This window comes from Cavia porcellus, unplaced genomic scaffold (genome assembly GCF_034190915.1).
Source record: "Cavia porcellus strain 051 isolate PalLab524CR breed Dunkin Hartley unplaced genomic scaffold, mCavPor4.1 scaffold_10, whole genome shotgun sequence".
NCBI classification, from domain to species: domain Eukaryota; kingdom Metazoa; phylum Chordata; class Mammalia; order Rodentia; family Caviidae; genus Cavia; species Cavia porcellus.
Window position 1 is genome coordinate 46,485,599 of NW_026947493.1, and position 21,249 is coordinate 46,506,847.

The 21,249-nt window shown below is 37.5% G+C and overlaps 1 protein-coding gene across 8 annotated transcripts in view; it reads right to left on the reverse strand.

The window, feature by feature from the left end:
- Ncoa2 (nuclear receptor coactivator 2) overlaps positions 1 to 21,249 on the reverse strand; it is a 278,129-nt gene that overhangs the window by 86,981 nt on the left and 169,899 nt on the right. For all 8 annotated transcript variants that reach the window (XM_063257438.1, XM_063257437.1, XM_023561717.2 and 5 more), the window contains one exon: positions 1,369 to 1,473. In XM_063257438.1, the coding sequence (XP_063113508.1) occupies positions 1,369 to 1,454 (86 nt within the window). In that variant the 5' untranslated portion in view covers positions 1,455 to 1,473. The remainder of the gene's footprint in view (positions 1 to 1,368; positions 1,474 to 21,249) is intronic.

A 21,249-nucleotide genomic window follows, 5' to 3' on the forward strand; every position in this document is an offset into this window, starting at 1 on the left:
AGGCTCCTGACAGTGCACCCACTAGGGTGCAGCAACAAATGTGATACGAGAGGGCAGCCGGCCCCCTGAAACAGCTTGCACTATCCAACAGCCTTCCCAGGTAGCAGGCCTGAATATTACAGGCAGTCTGACAGCCAGAAGGTCGTGGTTTACTGGGAGGTGCTGGGGGAGCCAAGGCAGTGCACAGCAGCTGAGGGCTGGGACGTGCCCAGCATGGACACCACAGGCTTGCTGTTTGCTAGGCGGCTCTGATCGGGAAGGCAGCAGGAAATAATGGCTTTCTGCCATTTGCCCTCCTCTTTCTTTCTTATGACTTTTCCTAGTCCTCTTCCCTACTATTCCCTGTCTGATCATTTTTATTGGTCATCAGAGCTAAACCGCTGTTTTTATTTAACTGTTGAAATCATTTCTTTTATTTAAAACATCAAAAGACTTAGAAGTTTCTTTTCTATCTTTGTTTCTTCTTTGCCTAGTTCTCACCCAAAGTGGGTAGAACTACCATTTTTTTTTTTTGGTTATTGTACACAATATAAATATAGATGCTTTTCTTTCCCCTTTTAAAATGTAAATATGTAGCAGTATAATCCAAAAACAGTTTATAAGCTTTGCTTTTTCTGTCATTAAGGGATTTTTTCCATATTAATTCAGTCACTTCATCCTTTATTACAGCTGCAGTGTATTCCAGTTGTGCCACAGTCACAGTTCTCTTTAATCATTTAGTTTTTTCCTAATCTTTTATAATTTTAATAATGTGATGTATACCCTCAAAACAACATCATTTTGCATGTTTGGAAGTGTTCCGTAGAAGAGTTCTAGAAGCAGAAGTATTAGTTTAAAGACTTTTTAACTCTTGATACAGCCAACAACCCTAAATGAGATCTGACAAGACTACTTCTACCCACAATGAATGAGATGAAGCTTACTCTAAAATTATTTGTTTTATTCACTGAATCTTTGTTTTCAACTCAAAGAAAATGCATATAATACTCCATATTATTAAAAAATATTAAAAGAATCCAATATAAAGCTAACAACAAATCTTTTCACTGTCGACCTACTTGTTACAACATTCTGTATCCAACAATGACAACAAAAAAGAAAAACACAAGATTTTAGAATGAACTGATTATAAGAATCAAGTACAAAGGGAACACCAGAAGTATACAGCTTCCTTCTTTTTATAAAGAATAAAAGCTGTAGGTGATTAGCGAATTCAAAAGGTAAACTAATACATATTTAAAAGTTTAACTGTTAAGGCGAAAAACCAAATACGGTATATGAATTGGGAGTAAAATCAATGCTAAAATAACAAAGAACCATATAAAAAGCTTTAATAGACAATATTGATTTTCTCAACAAGTGTCTAACCTGGGTCCAAGCTGGTCAGAGCATTCCTTGCGCTTTCTTGTCTCTGCCCTGGCTGGGTCAGAGGTATTTTCTCCCATTCCACTCATCTTGAACACATATCAGCAACTAAAACAGAAAACAGGGAGGAAAACTGTAAAGAGATGATAATAATATGTCTGATCATTTTGCCAACAATGAAAGAAATTTGAGTGCTGTCAGAAATCTGACAACAGTAATTAACACAGTTTTAATATATGTACATGTATAATTTCTAATGAAAAAGCTCTTGTTTTTCCTTCCTACCTTGCTTAAAGGTTAAGCAAACTGGAAAGCCTAGAATTTAAGAAACGAATCAGCCTTGCTCATTGGGCCCCAACTCTACACAGTAGTCGTGTAAGCTACAATTAATGTGCTGGCTCTGGGCCTGGGCTATAGCCTCCAGTTTCAGGGGCAGTCTCATACCATGTGGAAACCACAGGTGTTGTAAGGGGCTTCTCCCAGTCTCTGTTTTGAGTTGGCTTGGCTAATGTGAAGTCGGTGCTGCAATAGTTCACCAATGACAGGGAAGAAGAGGCAGGCCACAGCTCCAACTGAAGGGTTTCAAATTTCTAGGTATTTTCCCAAAAGGGTTAAAATCATTATGTTAGAAGGATACATGTACACCCATGTTCATAGCATGCACAATTTATAATAGCTAGGTCTTGGAAATAGCATTTATGTTCATCAACAGATAAATGGATACAAAAAACGTATTTATCTACAACAAAGTACTACATTGCCAGAAAGATAATCTGGAAGTATTCACAAATAAATGGATAGATGGGTGTCGTGGCACATGCCTGTAATCCCAGCACTTGGGAAGCTGAAGCAGGGTTACAAAGTGAGTTCAAGGCAAGCCTGAACTGCATGGTGAGACCCTGTCTCAAAAAACAACACCCCTCCCCCCCAAAAAGCAACTTGAGAATACAATTTTCAGTGAAATCCGACACACAAGCTCAAATATTACATGGTTTCTCTTATATGAGGAACACAAAAAACAAAATAGAAGACAGATTAATAAGAAATAAGTTCAAAAACTTCCTCAAATTACGAATTCCATTGTTTAAAAATATTTCTATACACGCTAATTGGTTTTCATTTAACATACTAGTTTATCTTAGTTCACTGAAAAGAAAGATTTGTGTTCCTGTTTCTTTTTCCTAAGAATCTTTTTTGGGTTTTATTCATGAACTCTTTGCCTACCCCCATGCTACTAAATTTTTGTTAGCTCATCAAACAGAATAGTTTGTACTGTCATTGTTTGATTGTCTGTTCATTTTTTATCCTTTGATTTTGTAACCTGAACAACTACTTCTAAGATAACAAAATGTAATATACCAACTAGTGATGATTTTTTTTGTCTTTTTCCTTTTTATCGGTACCAGGGATCGAACTCATGACCGCCTGCTTGCAAGGCAGGTGCTTATGCCGCTGAGCTAAATCCCCAGCCCCATGATTTTTTAATGTTACTTTTTCGAAATTCTGTATCATTTCTACCCTTTTTTGTGTTTTGCTTTTTTTTAATAAAAAAATCTTTTTTGGTTTATGGCTTATATGCTGAGTAACTACTTTGAAAACAAAGATACATACATAGTGTATGTATTAAGATGTATCCCCTAAATTAGAGGAACTATTAATTCAGGGGGTAGAGAGAGCCCCTACATGCTAAATTCCTTTCGGTAAGAAAATAACAGAACCTATAGTGCTTACAAGGATTATCACTAGCAGAAACAAAACAGTATTTCAGTACATAAGAACAAGAGATATAAACTGAAGCTCCAAAAGAGTTGAACAGACTATGAGCGGTTTTAAGGAGTTCTTAAAGGACCACTGCTCCAGACACTTAATTAACTGCTTAGCAAAGGAAAAAAAAAAATGCAGCCCCATAAGTTCAAGTTATTTAAAACACCATTCTAAGATTCAATTCTATCCTATTTCTCCTTCCTTCTGCCCCTAGATTTCTTAATAATTTTTACCCTCTTTTGCTTTTTTGGAGGTTTCTCTTCTTTTCTAGATTAGAAAAAGTCAGAGAGAAGGCCAAGTCAGTAGGAGACAAAGAACTTAACAAAAGATACTGGACAGCAAGAGGTTCCTCAAGAGTAAGGACAAACAGCAAGGAGGCTAAAGAGAACACTGAAGACTCGTCTTGGTATCAAGCTCACAAACCCACACGATGGCCCAGCTGCATTCTCCACTATGCCCTGGGATGCTAAGTATCAGTCTCACTACAATCACTTCTAGTCACTCTTCTGATCCACGGAAGCTTAGAACCAATTGTTTTTAGTCATGTGGGTAGAATGAAGAGATACTGTATCAGCAGAAAGAAGCCATACCAATTACACTTTCCATTTAGGAGGCCATACAGAGTAGACACCTGGGCTTCCTCCTGGTAGGAGCAAAGTAACCAAGTCCCAAGTTCCTGCCTGTGGTCACATTTTTTGTTTTTGCCTGATAACAATTAAGTATATTCTGTATATGATTACAGTTTATTTGACGTTTATTATGTATCAAGAAATTTACAGGTTTAAAGACAAGCTATGATGGGTAGCACTGCAGAGAAGCCAAGAGAAAATATTTATGTCTAAGCTTCACCACTTGATCAGCTGCGTAACCTTAAGAAATTACCCTTCCCTCATGCCTTAATGACCTATTCTCCGAAATGGAGACCAGCATCACTTTACTGTAAAATGATACAGGCTACCAAAAACACTAGCAAATGGCAGAAACAGGATTTACACACAGGACTAGAATGCCTACTCTAGTTAACCTAATATGACAGCAAAGGGCCCTTCATCAAATAAGTTATTTGTCCTCTACCACACAGGGTTAGGCCACACAGGAAAAAGCAGATCTAGCTAACATGGGCTTAGACCGTCTCTGGCTGTCACTGCACATGAGGCACAGTGCTGTGAAGAGCATGAATAACGCTGTGCTCATCAAGCACACAGCAAGGTGAAGGAGGAGATCAATAAGCATATAGGAAATATTCAACATGTACAAACAGGTATTACAGACCTGCCATGAGCACCTCCGCATTGTGAGATGCCAGAAAGAATGCTGTATTGGACAGGATGGAGGCAGTACGTAGAGGACCTTCAGCACAGTGAACGATTTTCAATGGGAAGGCCAGTGAGGGCCTTTACATGGACTGGATGTGAAGCAAAAACCTGAGCACCAGAGCTCTACAAACATACTAATTACCATTGTTTCACTCATGTGTACATCCAGGTAAGCTTTCAACACATGTTCTAGGGATTTTCACTCTGGAAGTAGCTTTTATAAGTCATAAAAATTTAAGTAAATTTTAATCATTTAAGCTTTAACCTTCTAAATACAGGAAAATGCTCTGTGTGATATATTTAACTATATAATGTATATAAAGTAGGTTTTGTTAATGAAAATGATCATTTTCCCCAAAAGTATTTTCATGTATATTAATTAAAAAGTATAGTTCTACTTGAAATATCAGATAAGATTTTCAACTGGCAATTAAAGTAAATGTTTTAGTCATATGTACCTAGTTTGGAGACTGAACATTAGCATCAGCATTATTTGCCTTTAAATTTCCCAAAATGCATATAATAATTATAATTTTGTACATGGAGACAGCAGTGGCATATTTCTACAACATGGGTAGAGGGGATGAGGAGTGGAGTTGGTATGAGCATTTTCTGCTCCAAGTATAGTAAAACCATTTTAATGCAATGTTTGACTTGTGTCTCCCCAAGGTTAGCCTCTTTGTAGCTTTAAAACATCATTAATTTCTTCTTGAAGTAATTACATAAGCACCAGCCTTCACTTTTATTATATGATGGTAATTTAAACACGTTTTCTCAAAATCTAAAAATTTCCTCTTGGTGAACATTCCTGATTTTCCTGTTTGCCCCATATATCCTCTTTTCTAAGCAATTTTCTTGGGCAACCAACCTTTACATCACTGAAAGAAAAGGAGATAGGAGAGAGTGTGGTCCAGAGGGCTTGGCTAAGTCATGAAAGGGGGGATGCCCCCTGCTAGACCCTACCAGGCTGGGCCAGGCCAACAGGCAGAAGCAGCCCACCTGACTCAATAGTAGGCAGCCAGAAAAACAAAAGGAAGACAGATCTTAGGAATGAGAAGGAAAAGCAGAGAATTAAGGTTGAAGAGGTGAAGGAAGGAAAGTTAGGGAGATGGTGACAGCCAGCCAGGGGCAGCTGCTGCTTTGGAGCAGATGCATGGATTTATGACTTGCTCTTCAGTGAGTGAACCAAATAAATAAAAGTGGGTCTCATTAACGAGGTGCTCAGGAAGCAGGACTGTGGAGCTCTCCTCCAGATGCTGTCTCATATTTTTAACGCCCTGTGTGAGGCTTGGCCAGCAGTGAGTGTCAGCATTTCACTTGTGGTGTGATAGGACCAAGTGAGTTCACCCCTCTGCCCCACTATTTACAATACTGGGCCAGGAATAAAGGCAACAGATCAGATAAATAAATGACTTTCAGACTTACACACAGAAAAACAACTATAAAAAATAAACTATATCAAATGAGTTTTAAACATTTTGGTAGATCAAAGTTAATTTGTTTCTAACAAAACAGGAAGAGATGGAAGATACTGAAGGGCAGCACTAAAAGTTATAAGCATTTTGTCACTATTCCTAAGTGGACAGTTTAACTTTTCTTCATGATTTCAATATTCATATGAAATTAAAATTCTTGAGCATATCACTCTCAATTCTTAAAACTGTTCAATGTAAATCACAAAAACTGAAAATGACTCTAATAAACTCTCAGGCTGTAGCTGATGGTAATTACAGTCATTGAGAGCAAACCAGCTTCTACCAGATGTTGAGGGTGGTGAAGGGCTTCTAAATAATTTCCACCCTCCTCTGGAAGTTTCAGTTGGGAAAAGAAGTTTCTATTTGTTCATTCCTGTTATCTATAACCACACAATAGTCCTGTTTTCACTGTGACAGTACAACCTCCCTCTCATCTTTTATCAAGTAGATAGGAAAGAGCTACAGCTATAAGTTTATTAGGTTTTATTTTAAATGAGTAACAGTATTCTGGATCGCGTGAACAATGCCAGTCAAATCCTTAGCAAATGACAAAGCCAAAAAAAAAAAAAAAAAAGTATCAAACCTCAATGCAATATAAAAATGTACTTTTATCACTTACAAGATACCAGAGCTATTGCTTGCAAAATAGCCTGATATCATTAAAACCAAGTAATCATCCAGAATTCACATAAACAATGTGCACTTTACTTTTTATCAGTATAGGCCATCTCCCAAACATGGAAAGTTTTTATAAAACTTTCAGATTTATATGCAGAACAAATGCAGTTGAGGATAAAGATTATACCACTGCTGAAATCCATACATAATAAAGTGATTTCCATTGCTAGTTCCAGAAAATATTCCTAAAAAGTCAGGCCTCTACTGAGTTTCCTTATTTTGAGATGATATACACAAGGCAATTTTCCAAGGTTAAAATAACATAAAAATAGCCGCCGAAATAACATCTCTTATCAATACCTTTGAGAGAAGGACCTGTCTAATAAATAATCTGTCTTCTGACTGGAGGCCAGAAAACCTGTCACAGACTGCAAGGACTTTCAGGTTTTTTCTAAACTTTTTTCAAAAGCTGTATGAAATCACTGTATAATAATGTTTTCTGGTTTTACAAAAACTTTAAGATAAAGTGATGTAGAAGTATACATAGATCATCAATACTGCTCCATTTTTATTTAACTAAACCTTTAAAGGATGATCTTTTAGTGTGCCACCACTGCTCAGAAGCTCACCTGAAAAGCTAAAGCTGCAGTCACTACTTCTTTATCACTTGAAAACATTTGCTCACAGACAGTTTATCCCTCAGAGTACACTGTTTTAGGGATGGGAGTGGTGGTTAAAATCCCTTCCTGATACAAAAGTAAAACTTCAGGGCCAGACTCAGATAAATCTGTGGTAATATAGTATCTAAAGCTTTGGTAACAAAATGGACTTTTTGGCTGTAGATGCCTGAGAAAGGCAGAAAACAGTGGGGCCAACCTTGAAAACCCGTCATGATACAGATAAAACACCCAGTTGACAGAGGAGGAGAAATAGCTCCTTCCAAACAGTGTTAATTGGCCAAAACTGCCCAAAGCATTATTTTGGCAAGACCTCAACTTTTAGCAATAATTAAATATTCTATGCTGTACAATTATTAACTATGCAAGGATATAGTTTTGATTCTTACAAAGAAGCATCACGTGCAAATAGAAAAGAACTACGTAGATTTACTAATTGCAGGAATCAGAGCACACAGAAAATAAAACTTTTTCTTTCTACTGGCAAACAAGATATTAAAAATATTTTAGCTAATAAAATGATATATTCTTTTCCCCAAAGCATTATTACTCTTTTTATCAGATCATAAGAGTATTTTTAACTCCATCTTTACAAAACAGTATGGTGCTTCTTTCTGTACAATAAAATTCTAATTTACCTCACATACAGTCTGTATCTACAGATTCACTTATAAGCTTGCACATTAATTTATTTAATTCATATAGTGACAATGGTTAGCTTGCAAAGTTTTTGGAAGCTCACTTGAAATAAACCCAGAATAAAAGACGTCTTTGGAAATAAACTCGGTTCAATTTTACTAGTTTACAGAAACATATTGTATGTTTGACTTTTTAAAAAACTGCAATGAAGCAGACATAAACTACTATCATCAGAATATGATTTTTAAAAATACTAAAACACTAGCAGTTTATAGTTGAGTATAAGACTAAAGAAAACAACATATCTTGTAATTACAAATACTCTTCAAGTAAAATGGATTTAGCACTTACCTTCTGTATGCTGGATCTTAGTCCACAGAATTATAGTAACAGTGTATAAACAAATGTTTAAGCTAAAAATTCCTTCCTTCTCAGTATGCCCTGCTCTTAGATTTAATTTTGTATAATGGCCTCAAAGTGGTATATTAGACAGTAACCAGAAGACATATTCCATTTTCTGACCGAAAGCCAATAATACTCATGAATTTTTTAGCTGAAAGACACTTCAAGATGCCGTTGGGAAGACTGTAATAAATACATTAGGTTGCAAATGGGTGGCGGCAGCCCTTTAACACATGCTGCAATAATCAAGTAAGTGGCTAAATTCATGTTCACTGGTGACACAAATATTTTGTTGTAACATTTCCATCCTCCACATCTCTCTTAAAACAAAACAAAAAACCAAAAGAAAGCAAAATCAAACCCTTTCAAGTCTTGTCTGCAAAATCCAGGGCAGAATATGTAAAAGCTGGAAGCTGCTGTACACTCATTACCAACAGGTAAACTGGCTTGTCTGTTATCAGTGGTCTAAGATGGTTTCCACTTTCAGAACGCTCATAGGCTATATTCCTCAGTATCGCCAGTCACCAGGCTGCTTATATATCCAACGATGTCAGCCAGAGCAAATGTAGCCAAGAATAGTAAGGCTAGGTTTTAATAAGGTCTCAGATGAGAAAACATCACCGAAGAAGCTGCATTCCTTGCATAATGTAAGGGTTTCCCTCCCATTCAAGCAGGGTACACTCAGTCTATACTTAATTTTTTCTTCTACTTAGTATTTTGAAAATCAGTTTTAATTGAAAGGAGTAATCAAGCAGAAATTATAAAACAGCAGTGGTATCTGAGTTTCTTAACCTGTCCAGATTAAAATTCAAGTTTATCTTTTCTTCCTTTTTTTTTTTTTTTTTTTTTGGTCTTTTTATCGGTACCAGGGATTGAACTCACAACTGCCTGCTTGCAAGGTAGGTGCTTATGCCGCTGAGCTAAATCCCCAGCTCTTTTTTTTTTTTTTTTTTTATTGTACTAGGAATGGAACCCAGGCCCCTTGAATGGTAGGGCAAGCAGACTCATACTGAACTACACCTGAAACCCATTTAAAATTTTTTGCAAGAATAAGAAAGGCTTTATACAAAAAAGTGCTTTTATTATTTGAGTGATAAAAAAGATCCTAATTAAATGAAAGTTTAACTTTATTGATGACTTATAACTTAGATACTCTGCACATACCTTCCTGCTTACAATTCCACTTTGATGGACCTACTGTTAAACTGTGTTGATACACCCGGCAGATTTAACTTCTCCAACTTGCTTCTATTAGTAGTATACCGAGGTCAAAGAGAATAAATGACCTGTCAGGATTCAGATTCAGTCCTAATTCCAACAACTGTAATTCGCCAAGTGTCTACTAGGTTGGCAGGCATACTCTACATCATATGTATGAAGTACCTTTAGTCCTACGAACAACACATGATTAGTATTACTTCAGAGATGAAAACATTGAGGAGATAACCTAACTTGACTGCATAGGAGGGCCTTAAGAAGGCCACACAGGAAGTTTTACAGTTCATAAGTGAATCCAAACAGTTCCTCAATTCTTAACCACTATAATGTGGGCATTAAAGGGTTCTACTCAGCATTTTAATGCTTTCATTGAAGAAAAACTGATGAACTTCAGTATATTACAGAAATTAGTATATGTGAATTTTGTAAAGTGACAATTTAAAACTATTTACTAAAAATGTACCAGTATGACTGTAAAATAGAAAACACCTCTTTCTGTAAAAAACATACATACTTTAGACTCATTCATCCAATAAATAAATACTCCATAGGCTGCTGTAGATAGTGAAGACAGCCATCATGCAAACAACGAAAGTCCCTGTTCTCCTGAAGTTCACACTTTAGTGCAGAAAGCAAACCATGCCTCACTTAATAAGCAATTAATCCCTGAAGGGAAAGGAAGTATACTGGATTTAGTGGATTTAGCATGAAGTTAATGAAATAAGAAAAACAGCTAGGAACTTACTCTATACACCCAAAATTCTCAGTTTCATTCTACACAGTAAAAACCCCCTTTTCTATGCAGTCAGAACCAATAACTCGCTGATTTTAAAAATAAATTGTCAAGGATGATTGCAGAAAATGATACACACTGTCTTAATCATTTCAACTTTAAACATGAAACAGTGCCTGTGTCCACTAGAGTTTCAGTTCCTTTCCTGCATACTTGGAATTAACACACTGTCTACTATTCCCAATTTCTGTTTCTGTGAAATGCTTAACACTTGCAGATATTTACGCTTTCTTAAATGTCTTAGGGTGTAGTTTTTGTTATTTCCCCTCATTTATTAATAGATATGCTGCACATAGCCATCTAGCAATTTCTGTCCATTTGACTTTAATGAGTTCTAGTTTTCATGGAAACAATGTTTTAAAACTCATGCATAATCAGTTACATGATACTGAATTAAATTAGGCAATTAAAATAACAAGCATAACTAGCATAAATAGGTTTAGAAATAAGAATCTGGCTTTTAGTGGGCACACAATGTCATTGTTGGGTGCAGACCAATGGGGTGTCCTGGAGTTGCCCATAAGCCCTTAATATTCACAGGGTGGCAGCACCAGGCTATCATTTACAGAGGTGAATAAAGACCATGGGGATATTCCAATCAGTCTGTCCAACAAAGCCTGATTAGGAAAATCAGAATTTTTAAATTCCGATTAGCTAAATTGAGGGCAGAGATCATTCAGTCATTCAACAAATATTACTAGATTTTATGTTCCAAGCATGGTTCCAGCTATTAGGGAATATAGCAATGAACAAAACAGATCAAATCTTTGACTCTTACATTCTTTCAGGAAAGCAGGTGTTAGTGCGAGCAATAATAAAAAATTATATCAGAGATTAAGCTATAAACAAAAATAAGATAGGATTGAGACAGAGTATAATACAGATGGGAGCAAAGGGAAGGATTTCCTACAGTTCTGACATCTAAACAGAGATTTCCTTACATAACTTTAAGATTCATAATATAATTTACTATGCAACAACTAAAGCAAAATATACAAAAGCTGTACAATTCTGTGGCTGACAGTACATCCTCAGGTGTAAGGTCTAGTTTGGAACCCTTAGAATACCACATGTTACCTAGGTGAGCTACCTCATCAATCTCTTTGGTTTATTAATTTTTAAAACAGGAGAAATAAAATATACACCTTTGGATGCTTGTTAAAAGTATGAAATACAAAGATGTCTGAAACATTGTCAGGGTTTACTTAGTAAATGTAAGATTCTATTTGAATTGAATAGCATATACATGTGTAGGAAACAATCTAAGACAGTGGTGGTACACACGCCCCTGCCCTCTCTCACATGAGCCAAGTCATCCCAGACTAACAGAGGACCTACTGCTGTATTTGTTGCTCTCGCAACTAATCAAAGTATGAACCAAGGTTTTGTAAATTATCAGCATGCATGCAACAGCAAAGACTACAGTAATTGTACAAAAGAATGTCAAATGCAAACTTTTATCTTTCAATAAAAAGTTGTTTATATCACTGGAAGCTGTTACTGTGTTTTTCTTTTGAAACAAGAGATTTTAATGTATGAGTTATTTTTTCTAAACTAAAACCTCAGTGTACAGGTTTAACTGCAATGTTGGCATCGTGTAGCAGAAGTGGGCTTTGGACTGCAATTTGGTAACCTGTCTCTAAAAGGCCCACTTGACTGACCTAAGGTACTGAGGAATATAGCTGAAGAGGAAAACTACAGAAAAAATGAAAAGTCACTAAAATTTTAGCAGCTACATTCCGCTGCAAAGGTTTTGTTACTTACCCTCTGAGAGTCAAAGCAGTATGAGGAAAGCACAGAAGCTCATGAAGACTGTAGGATATAGTAACAAGTCTCAGCAGTTCCCATCTTAGATGGAAGAATTTAGGGTAGGCTTGCAGATATCAAAGGTATAGTATAGTTATAAGTGGAATTTGTACTTTAAATGTTATTGCCAGTACTCAGTATAATAATGAATATATAAAAATTTTTATTTTTGAGACAAAGTCTCACTTATGTAGTTCAGGCTGGCCTTGAACTCACTGTGTAGCCCAGGTTGGTCTTGAACTTGCTGCAATCCTCCTGCCTCAGCCTCCCAAGTGTGGGATTATAGTTATTTTTTTATTTTCCAAATTTCTTTTCCTTAGGAAAATACTCTTTTATGAACTTACAATAGGAAAGACATAACCTGGAGAAGAATAGGGAGGGAACAAAGAAAAGGAAGGTGGCTGTGTTGTTAGGAAAAACAAAGAAAAATTCAAGCAAATCAATGGAAATTTTTATAAAGAACCACCTCCTTGGAACGTAAATTATAAGTGTACAAATTGTTTCACACACATTTTCAGAAAGAACATTGCATAAAACGAGGCAAAGCCTATACTATCGGTCGTACAAAGATTACCTAAAGTGAATGAAATGAGAAAATCTCATTATTCTACTCAATACTGGCAGATATGTAAAGTGCAAATTATTTTCTCTGGTAAATCAGAAGATACACATTGTTTTTTTTTTTTCTTTTCTTTCTTTTTTTTTTTTTTTTTGCGGTACAGGGGAATGGAACTCATGACCTCGAGCTTGCCAGGCAGACACTTATGCCACTGAGCTAAATCCCCAGCCCAGAAGATACACACTTATAACTTTACTATACCTTTGGTATCTGCAAGCCTACCCTAAGTTCTTCCATCTAAGATGGGAACTGCTGAGACTTGTTACTATATCCTACAGTCTTCATGAGCTTCTGTGCTTTCCTCTCTTCTGTGCTTTGACTCTCAGAGGGTAAGTAACAAAACCTTTGCAGCGGAAGTTTCTAAAAATGCTCTTCTCAGAAAAATCTTCATTATTTTTATGATGGCTTGACAGATTCCACTAGGAAGAACGAGAAGCTGCCTCCTCCTGTTCCAAGCCCAGCATGGCACACTGCAGTCACTGCGGTGCTTCTTCCTCGGCAGCAGGGTTCCAGGCCAGTCTCTGGGCCCTCGCCTGCTTGCCAGCCAGCCCTATACCTCCCACTCCAGTACCTGTTGGGACTCACTCCTTCTTTTACTCCATCACCACTCATTTAACCACAGACTTTCTTGTGAGTTCCTTATTGCTAGTCAAACACTAAAACAAAGTAAAACTTTTGATCATGTTGCAGAGAACAGATAAGGACTCACGTAAAGGCTTGAGGTTAGTGGAGAAATAGTATATGTAGTTATAGCCCTTTTATCAGTTTAAATTACAAATATTTACTAGAGTAAAATCTATGCAAGGAGTATTTTTTTGGAAATATTCTTTCAATACTCTGTTACCTACCATATTTCCACGTATGTTGAAAATGATCATGTAGGGGAAGCCTGGTTTGGAGAATCTCTGACTTATTTTCTTTCCACTGTGCAAATTACTACAAGTTTACTTCTGATTGGAACATTACAATGAATTTAAACAGTATTTTCTATGAGGTAATGGTTGCTTTATTAAAAGGAAAAAGGTACCTTTGGATCAATAGACTTCCACCTCCCTCAATCCAGTTTGGTCTACTAAAAATGAAGCCAAATTAAACATTTGTATTTGCAAATAATACAGACCTATAGAAAAATTCATTGAAAATTACTGGAAGTTTTAAAGTTAACTGCAAGAATTCATTGAAGAGAATTTTAAAATTAAGTTGGTACCCAAAAAGGTAAGCAAAGACTTTTTTCTCTCTCACTTATCTATTTTTGTTGGTTTTTCAGCCTCTGAGTGCTGGGATTACAGGTGTGTGCCACCATGTCTGGCTCTTTCTTGCTTTTATTGTTGGATTTTGGCAGTCTTCAAAAGTAACTACATGAATTAGATGTGGTGGTGCATGCCTGAAATTCCAGCACTCAAAAGGCTGAGGCAGGAGGACCATTGCAAGTTCAAGACCAGCCTGGGCTAAAGTGAGCTCAAATTCACCCTGAACCATATAGTGAGAACCTGTCTCCAAAGCACAAAACAAACAAACCAAAAGTAACAAAAAGGGTAAGTTTATAAGATATTTCTATTTCAGCTTGTTTCAAACTTGGGACACAAAGAGTTGTCAGCAGAAGCATAACCATATTGCTGTCACTGTGATTGTGTAACACAGTGCAGTTCTCTGGCTTCAGGGTCAGAGGCCAGGGAGACCTGTAGGCTTAGGGAACTTTGTGCAGAGCACAGGGTAGCCTGGAGGAACTGCAAATGGAGTCTTCTCCCTTTATAATAGCTCCAGATGAAGAATTACTGCACTCTGTGGGACAAAAGTATCACTGGACTCAAGAATAACTTATTTACCTTCAGATAGCTAATATAAATTTAAGTCCAAATTAGCTTGAAGGGTATGACAAATAATATTTTAACAGACTAAATGAGTGGCCTAGAATAGAAAGATTACAAGAAACTCCTATTTTATCTGTTGCTCTCTACCTATTTTCCCTGGTCCTAAGAAGTTTCTGTACTGAAAAAAACAGATGAACTGTTCTATAAAACTTGCACCTATGATAAAGATCTTTAAGATCGCCATACTTTAGCCACAATTGGCAAGTAGTAAGCATGCAATGAAATTTTAAGAAAATTAAGATGATTACCTAACAGCACAGAGACAACTATGTTATACTCTATCTTGTCTGGTACTGAAATCAAAGGGACAGTGTCACAGTATGTATGTATTCATAAGAATGCACATAATGTTTTCAGCCAAAGCTTCAGGACCAAGAGCAGTGACTGTACTTATGACTCAGAGCAAAACCACATTTGGGCAGTATGTTTTAGAAAGTTAAATTTCTAATTAATAATGTCTTTTTATGATACTAAAAATATAACCCAAATTACACGGTTTTAACTTATAATCTATTTTGACTTACAGTGGTACCTTGGTTCACAAATGATTCATTCCATGATTCTGGTCACAAACAAATCAGAGGAGCACCAAATCAAATTCAATGGTGAGGTTCAATGTTGACCTTTTGTGGGGAAATTTGATTTGGTTCTCATCTAGCTCGGTTTGTGACCAGAACTGTGCAGAGAATTGAGTTCGTGCACTGAGGCTCCACTGTATTTCCTTCTGATAGTCAACTGTACTGACAATCACTGAGTAACTGTATAAGGGTACATTACTGCCCTCTGTGAACGCAGCAACACAACCACCAAGTAAGAAATAGAATTTGATGTCAGAAAACAGAAAATGGAGAAAGAAAATACAAGTAGGGAACTAACACAGAAGACAGTGTATACAGAAAGTGCTAATGAGGGGGAAATTACTTCCTGTGGCAGATTTGGCAACTCCTGGGCTGGGCTGTGAAGAATGGGCAGAATTCTCCACAGTGAGCATGTAGTGGTGGTATGTACATATGATACTCCTGTAGGGCCCTGTGGCTGGTCTAGAGGTGCCGAGTCTGGATCCTTTGTCCAATGTCATTTAGCAGGTCCCCAATTTTGGTGCTGCTACACCCTACCTAGTCCAAGGCAATACTAAAACTGCTCATCAGAGTGTCACTGAGAACTGCCAGAAATGTACTCTGGCTGTAGGCCTGGCCTCTGTCTGTCAAGCTGCCCTGCAATCCTGACCCCACTTTAGTTGAAGAGACACTGCCCTAAATTTGAGAGATAGAGACAGACAGACAGTTTCCTCACTTCATCAGTGACCTGAAATTGAACAAACTCATATAACTACCTTCCAATGTGAGGGAGAAAAAGGATAAAGCACAAGATATTTTAGTCAGTTCATTGAGTTACCATATATGTAGCTACATAATTGCTGTGTAGCACCTGAAAATCTCACGTGCTAGAGTGAAGAGTAGTAGTTCTTATTATTTAATAAACCATAGGTGTAATAAAAAGTTGTGACTTGGGAGCAGTAAAATCACAGTTATGCTAGCATGGATGGCATTTCTGGCAGTTTGGGGAGGACACGCTGAAGGGAGTTAACAGGACATTGCAAAAGGCCCATGTGGTATGACTGCATTTATATGAAATGTTCAGAGTAAGCAAATCCATAGAAACAGAAAGCAGATTACTGGTTACTGGGGTGGAGGGGCAGGATGGCAACTCAGTGCTAATGAGCACAGGGTTTCTTTTGGGGTTGATGAAATGTGTTCTGAAATTTGGTAAAGGCCATATGTACCACTTATGATAAATGAAATACCACTGAACTTTGAAAGGCTAAATTTTATATTTTGTGAGTTTAATTTCAATAAAGCAATCATTAAAAACAAAAAGCCTCCTAGAAAATTACAACAAAATCCAGAAGCTATTTAGCTTGATGCTGATAACTTGGAATAACTGTTAAGACTGTGAACTTTTCTATTGTTCAGTCTGTAAGTATTAGAAATTACAGTGCAAATATAATTTTTAGTATTTATTTTCTTTTGCATAATAAAAGCAACTGTGTTTCTTGCACAGTTTAGGAAATTTTAAATTTACCCCTTGCAACTGAACATCTGTGAAATATTTTCAGTACATAAGTCAGGACTATGTTATAGATACACTGGTGTCAACTAGGCATTCTGATATAATGCTGTTGAAGAGATGAAAGCAAAATAGTTTCCACTGGTGGTTCACAATTTTGGTTACTGATGAACCATCAAAAGAGCTTTAACACAGAGATTTCTGGCTGGATGGGTGGTGCACACCTGTATTCTAGCATTCTGGAGACTAAGTGTGAAGACTCGAGAATTGCTTGTGCTCAGGAGATCAAAGCCAATATAGTTAGAAAATGTCTTAGGAAAACACGCATGCATGCCTGCATGGAGATTTTGGGCTTTAGGCTTTACCCCAGCGTAACTAAAACAGAATTCGCTAGGCAAGTACCATGAGGGGATTCTGCCAAAGCCAGCAATGACTAGAAGAGCATCACTTGGAACTGCAGGCATGGAAAAACAAAGGGGTGCTGGTTTCAACAAAACAGGTGTTCTCAAGTCCCTTCTAACTGTCCCGTCCTGTCCAGGCCAGTACTGCCGAAGCTGTAGCTGGAATCACACCCTCCTTGTCCCTCATGACAACTATAGGCCATCATTATAAACATCTCTGCTCCCTTGAAAACGTTTTCTCTCTATTCATGTCACAGGACACTGAAACTCATCAATATGCCACTTAATCTTCCTCACACTAATGAAGATTCTGGCCTCTTATTAGTTCTTTCTTGCTAGCCCAAATTTAGTCACCAGCCAAAGTGATTTTAAAGCCTATGTGACTGAGTTAATTACTGTCATCACAGGTCCTCAATTTCACTTCAGCCATGCTGCCTATAGTCACATCCTGAATCTTGTTATTGCTTGAATTATTCCCATTAGAAGGCCATCCACTGCCCAGCCTCTTGGAAGACGGGCTTGACTACTGTCTCCTTCCACATAACCAGTCTTCTGTGAGCAGAGGATCGTGTCTCTTGCTGTTTTCTAACTCCCTTTCTTTCACTCCTCACCTCCAGCGCTGTCAGCCGCTTTCCACACCTCTCCTCTCAGGGAACTCATTCTGCATAACGTCACCCCATGTTCCTGATCCCTAGAAGATGCTGAGCACCAATGGGGAAAAGCTCTTGGCTCTAGAGTGAAGGGTCCACAGACAGTTCATGGTTTTTGAAACTGTCCAGGCATGGGCCTGCCATCCAATCCTGAACTTTGTTCTCAGATCAGCAATTTCGTTTTAGCTAACAGATTATTTCCAGCTTTTACAACCTCTGATTTTCCTAACCTCCCTTCTCACAAAGATATCTACCTCTGTCTTCAACATTAATTTTGGTGTCTCAGAGGATGCATGATCCTTTCTGTAAACATTAACCACTCCAAGCCTGCTTCTGTTTCCTTCTTCACCATTTGAGACCTTGCTATGACAGGGGGGCATCTCTATCCTACACTTTCAACCTCTTTCTCTCTAACCTACAAACACACTCGGGAGATTTAATCCTGTTGTAGAAAAGGTCCCTTGAACCTGGATCTGTTCAGAATCTGTCTTTAGCTACCAATCAGTCTCTCACATTTTTCCTTCACAGCTGCAGTTGTCCAAAGAGGACAATTCCTTACTTCAAATTCTTATCTCAAACATGCGGGACCAACCAACTCAGAACTTGTGTGTATCAATTTTAGAAAGATGATACATAGAACATATATTTCATATATATATATATATATATATATATATATATATATATATATTTCATAGCAACTCCAAAGAGCCCACAAAAACATTTTTATAAATGAATTCAGTATTATTTGTAAAATGAAATGTATGAATGAGTATTAACAACTAAATGGGGAAAAAATGAAGATTATAAATCATCTTACATCCATTCAGATCAGGGCAAGTGAGTTACAAAATTTTTCCATTTTCAGTTTGTTGAATTTGGAGATTGAACTAAGAGAATTCAGGCCTGTACTCTATTCCAGTTCCTTTCCACTAACTCCACAATCCAAAGCAGTTACCTTTTTGATTTAATCTGCCCTGTGTCCTTCATGATCTTTGTACACCAAACTCACACAGGTCCCAGCACCTGCGCGCTATGTTCACAAGTCCTTTCTTCCACTGTGCTGTAACACTTAGCATCACATATGCCAGTTCCCACAGTGCTTTTCTGAAGTTCTCTTACCTGTGGCTTCCACTACACAACACTCCATAGGTGCTCCTCCTAAACTATTCTTTTCTACCTGTGTCAGTCACTTTCTTGTCACTGGGACTCAATACCTGACATTGACAAATTAAGTGTTTATTTTGGCTAATGTTTTAGAAGTTTCAGTTCTTGTATGGTCAGCATGTGATGGAAGCATGTGTGGAGAAGAAAGTCACAGCAGTGGGGAAACAGTGAAGGAAGGAGATACTGCATGTCCTTCTGTGTCATGACCTCAGTGACCTGCCTCCCCAGCCAGGCCCCACCACCTAACAGCACAGTTATCTACAGAGCCTCAGTAATCCAATCACCTTCTACAATCCCATCTTTGAGCACACAAAGCGAGGTAGGGGCCAGACAAACCATAACAGTGTTTTACATACTTTCATGGGATCTTCTCCCTCTGTGGAGTAATCCAGGTCTCTACCTTGGCCCAATCAATCCTCATCTCAGTCATCTTTATTTTAAATTCATTTTTAGCAGCTTTACCAGTACTGATTCACATGCTATGATATTCACCCCTCCCAGATCTAGGGACTAAATATAAGTCCTTCACACTGAGCTACATTTCCACTGCCCTTCACCCTCCCTTCTCAAGATAGCATCTTGCTAAATTGTGAAGTCTGGGCTAGAATTTGCAATCCTCCTGCTTCAGCTTCCCAGAGTGCTGGGATTGCAGCCATGCACCACTACACTTGGCTGAAATCCACCCTTTTGCTGTGCTTTAAAAGTGTTTCAAATCTATTAATGGGAGTTGTGCAACTACCATCCTAATTCTAGAGCATTTTCATCACCCCAAAAAGGAAACCCCATGCTTATTATGTAATTACTCTCCATTCTTTCTCTCCAGCCCTGGCAACCACTAATCTCCTTTCCGTCTCTGTGGATTTGCCTGATCTGGACATTTTGTATAAATATAGTCACATTAGCCTTCTTTTTTTTTTTTATCTCACTTGTTTTAATTAGTATAATGCTTTCAGAGTTGAGCAATAATGGCCAAATACCCCACTGTAATAGTTATATCACACTTTCTTTGTCCTTTAATCAGCTGATGGACATCTGAACTGTTTTCTTGGCTGCTATCAATAATACTACCACATAATTTGTATGTATGTGGTGCTTTTTGTTGGTTTTCTTTTTTTTTTTTTTTTTTTGAGACAAGGTCTTGCTCTGTAAGTCAAATCAGCCTTTAACTTTCACCATATACCTCTGACTAGCCTCAAACTCATGGCAATGCTCCTGCCTCAGCCTCCTGAATACTGGAATCCCCTCTAATCAAAGGCATATGCTACCACAGCTGGCTATATATGCATTTTTTACAGAAATAAACGGTTTTAATTTTCCTTAATGTACCCAAAGGAATGGAACTGCTGCATCATATCAGAATTCTATAATTTTGAAGAGCTATCAAAATGATTCCCAAAGTAACTACATCACTTTATGTTCCACTAGCAATATACAATGATTACAATTTCATAACATTTTTGCCAGCATTTATTATTTTCCTTTCTTTTTAAAATATGGCCACTTTAGTAGGCTGAAGTTCTGTTTCTCTGTAGATTCAATATACATTTTCCTCATAATTAATGACAGTAAGCATTTTTTGAGCGCTAATTTGTCTATTTAGATACCTTCTTTGCAGAAGTATATATTCAAATCCTTTGCCTATTTTAAAATAAGACTCTCCAGCAATGCTTAACACTAATTTTGGGGCCAAGGATATAGCTCAGTGATATAAATGCCTGCCTGAAAAGCACAAGGTTCTGAGTTCAATTCCCAGTATCAAGAACAACAACAACTCCACTAATTTGGGGTCTATGAACTTCTCTGAGAATTTGATCCAAGCTATAAAATAAAAGCACACATAAGACATATTATTTCCTACCAAATCACTAACTCAAAATCTATGGACTCTTGTTTTATGACAAAAGTCAGTGGTGGAAAACCTGTGGCACATGTGTCACAGTAGACTGTATCAACTGAAAGCTCTAAAAGCCATCACTACCATAGGTTCTTAATCAAGGCCATATATTTACATTTAAACATCAGTGGTAGAGCTTTCAAAAAGTACAAACTGGACAAGGTCTCCAGTTCAGTGGAAGAACATCGGCTTGGTCTCCAGCACTGACCCGCTCCACCAAAAAAAGGTACATTACTGTGTGATCCAGCAATTTCACTTGCAGCATATACTCCAAATAACTGCAACAGCATTTCAAACAAACACTCGGTACATCTATAATCCAAGAAGCACTATTCACCACAGGCAAAGGTAGAAATAAGAGCTGAGGATGTAGCTTAGTGGCAACACACTCACCTGGCATGCACATGAGTTCAACCTGCATTCAGGTTTAATCCCCAGAGCGAGGTATCAGGATGGGTAATGCTGGAGTGGCAGTAACTCAAATTAATGTGGGATTCCCACAGAATA